This window comes from Acanthopagrus latus, chromosome 16 (genome assembly GCF_904848185.1).
Source record: "Acanthopagrus latus isolate v.2019 chromosome 16, fAcaLat1.1, whole genome shotgun sequence".
Taxonomy (NCBI): Eukaryota; Metazoa; Chordata; class Actinopteri; order Spariformes; family Sparidae; genus Acanthopagrus; species Acanthopagrus latus.
The window spans coordinates 3,876,654-3,879,474 of NC_051054.1; the positions used below are offsets into that span (position 1 = coordinate 3,876,654).

Consider the following 2,821-nt stretch of genomic DNA (forward strand, 5'->3'; position numbering starts at 1 on the left):
ATTGTTCGACGGAAACAGAGTGTTTTACTTTGTTTATTAGTGGCGGACCCTGCCACCTTTCTTGTTTCCAAAAGAGTTCTTGAGACCATTTTCCTCTGAGAACAGCTTGTTTATTCACTTACGGAAATAATATCTCCATAGTGTCTCTTTAAGGAGATGAATTTAATGAATTTCCATCGTCAGTCGACCACAAAGTTCAGCTCTGAATGTTGTTTACTCCTCTCAGTTTGTCCTGACACAGATGGTTGAGGGGATTCATGTTTGGCCTCCGCTGAACTCGACTAGTTTTAAAAGGATTTTCCTGTTATTTGGGGGAATTTGAGCCATTATTTGCACATATAAAGACGAGATTTTTCTAATGTACTGAATGGACGCTTGTCCTCATTGAGAAGATGCCTTTGAGCCATTCCAGCATGATGTGATTATTATTTCATCATTTCATATGGCTGCACAATATGCCGTGTTGTCAGTGATTCCAGTGGACGTCAGAGCTCTGCTGACTGTTATCATGTTACATTTATAATCTAAAGAGATGATTAACAGACATGCAGGAGATCATTTCTCACTCAGACTTATTTCTGACGCTGTCGGCCAGCCGGGATCCCTCAGAGGCTTCAGATGTAAATCACACCAGGCTGCGCTTCACATGCGGGCTGGCTGCAGCCCGGAGCCACACTGGTAAAATGACGTGAGTGGTTGACGATGCTAAATGGCAGCACTTGAAATAGCCTACCTGCCAGCCTGCTCACCCACTTGCTGATGCGATCACGACCCTGTTAAGAGCGCTTTCAGCACCGCGGCGCGCTGGACAGCTCCTCCGTCTCGGTTTTGGGTTGGGTTTGTTTTTTTTTTTTTACTCTTGGACGAGAAAAGTGGAAAAGAGAAACATCTGATTTTATTTGTTAGGAGCTTTTTCCCCCTACTTTAAGGAGTTTAAACTTTACAGTCACAAAGGGGGGAGAGATGGATATTGACCGACCGGCAAATGTCACCTTTTTTGATTTTGTTGGAGGAGTTCAGCTCCTCCAGGGGGAGGACTCCAGGACCGCCATGCCCGTCATCCTCATCGGGATCTGCGTGTCCGGAGCAGTTGGGAATTTGCTCGTTTTGCTGATTTTCATCCGCGACTTTAGGAACGGAATGGGCTCCGAGGTGAAGGTGCTGCTCGCCTCCTTGGCCTCCACGGACCTGGTGATCCTGCTGCTGTGCGCTCCCGTGCGCGCCGTCACCTACTACAAACAGACGTGGACCTTGGGGAGTTTTGTCTGCAGCACCACGGACTGGTTCCAGCACTCCTGCGTGGTTGCCAAAACTTTAATCCTCGCAGCCACCACCAGAGCCAAACACACTGTGGTCCCCTGCGCCGCCACGGGGCCCCTGTCCAGCCCGACGTGGATCCACGGAGCCCTGGCGTTCATTTGGACCGTGTCGATGATCTTCCCGATCCCACAGATGCTTTTCGCCTCCATGGTGCAGCGTGGCCGCGACACTATCTGCGTCTCTGAGATGCCAGTGTGCGCGTCTAACTTCATGAGTTTGTTCTACAAGATCTACCCAACCGCAGCCTTCCTGATGCCGGTCACCTTTACGCTCGGCTACTACACAAAAGCGCTGCACTCTGCGGTGAACCACGCGCCAAACCCGCGGCATCAGAGCAAAGTTACGCTGGTTTTACTGTGTCTGAGCGGCGCGCTCGGGCTCATGCTGCTGCCGGAGTGGGGGACGTTCACCTGGATCAGACTCGGGTACAACAAACCTCCCGTGGGGTTGATCATCTTCGCGCAAGTGCTCCTTTACGCATGCAGCGCCTTCTCCCCGGTGATCCTCATGACCATGTACGACGACGTGCGCCAGGGACTCGTCACCATCTGGTTCATCGCGACCTGCAGGAGCTCGAAGCAGCTCCCGAGGATAATATGTCCGAAAACGGAGGGGAACGGAGCAGAGGTGGGAGCCAACGCCGTCGCCAACGCGGTCTCGACGGAGGGGGACAAGACCATCCCGGACCTGGAGCACTTTTGGACAGGGCGCAGGAACACGCAGGTCGAGGAGGAGCAGGACCCGGTTCCCTGGGAGCGAGAGGAGAAAATGTTGTAGTGAACCAGACGTGAAAGTGTTGTTGTCTTTTTTTGAAAAGTTAAATCAGCTGGTTTCTAGTTTGTTTGACCCACAGTTGCAGACCTCGTTGAGTAGTGGCCTGTTCGCTGTCGTGAGCTTGATTAGATGTAAAATAAAACTTATCATGTTTTGATGTTTCACATATTTCTACTATCTATACTGAATATTTGTCAAGTAGAAAAACACCTTCATTAGAGGAAGTTCGTGCACATGTGTGGCCAGTGTAAATACCCATCGAGCATCACGGGGTGTGTTGTGATTGTGTACGTGTGATGAAATAAAAACATTCTCAAATATGGACTGTTTATTTATTTATTTATTTATTTATTTATTTATTTATTTATTTATTTATTTATTTATTTATGTGCTGTAAAACACTCAGCTCTCCTTAATCACGGATAAAAAACACAATGCAACCATCAAATCTCTCCATTTAATTCATTCAGGGGGGTTATGAGATGACATGCACAGTGAAAACATTTAAATCATTTCTGCATTATTAAATTCAGGAACTAATCCAGCTGCGTGTTTTAAGGTCAATCACAATATTTCAGTTTTAGCAAGAAGATGTGAGCACACCAAAGGACGTAAATGTGGTTTTATTATCCTTATTTTTCACAGTTTGAAGACATTAAGGAACCAACAACCAAGAAGTTTGACTTTAAATTGTATTTTAAACATGTTCCACCAGTATTCAGGATGT

General features: G+C 47.3%; 1 protein-coding gene across 1 annotated transcript; it reads left to right on the forward strand.

Annotated features, from left to right (window-relative positions):
- The first annotated feature begins 571 nt into the window (after positions 1–571).
- On the forward strand, positions 572–2,395 carry LOC119004710 (G-protein coupled receptor 151). Its single transcript, XM_037071878.1, has one exon. The coding sequence runs from the start codon at positions 964–966 to the stop codon at positions 2,095–2,097; it is 1,134 nt and encodes a 377-aa protein (XP_036927773.1). The 5' UTR covers positions 572–963; the 3' UTR covers positions 2,098–2,395.
- The last annotated feature ends 426 nt before the right edge of the window (positions 2,396–2,821 follow it).

Excerpts from the sequence above, each read along its gene's own strand:
- LOC119004710 (XM_037071878.1), top strand. The coding sequence starts at position 964 with ATGGATATTGACCGACCGGCAAATGTCACCTTTTTTGATTTTGTTGGA.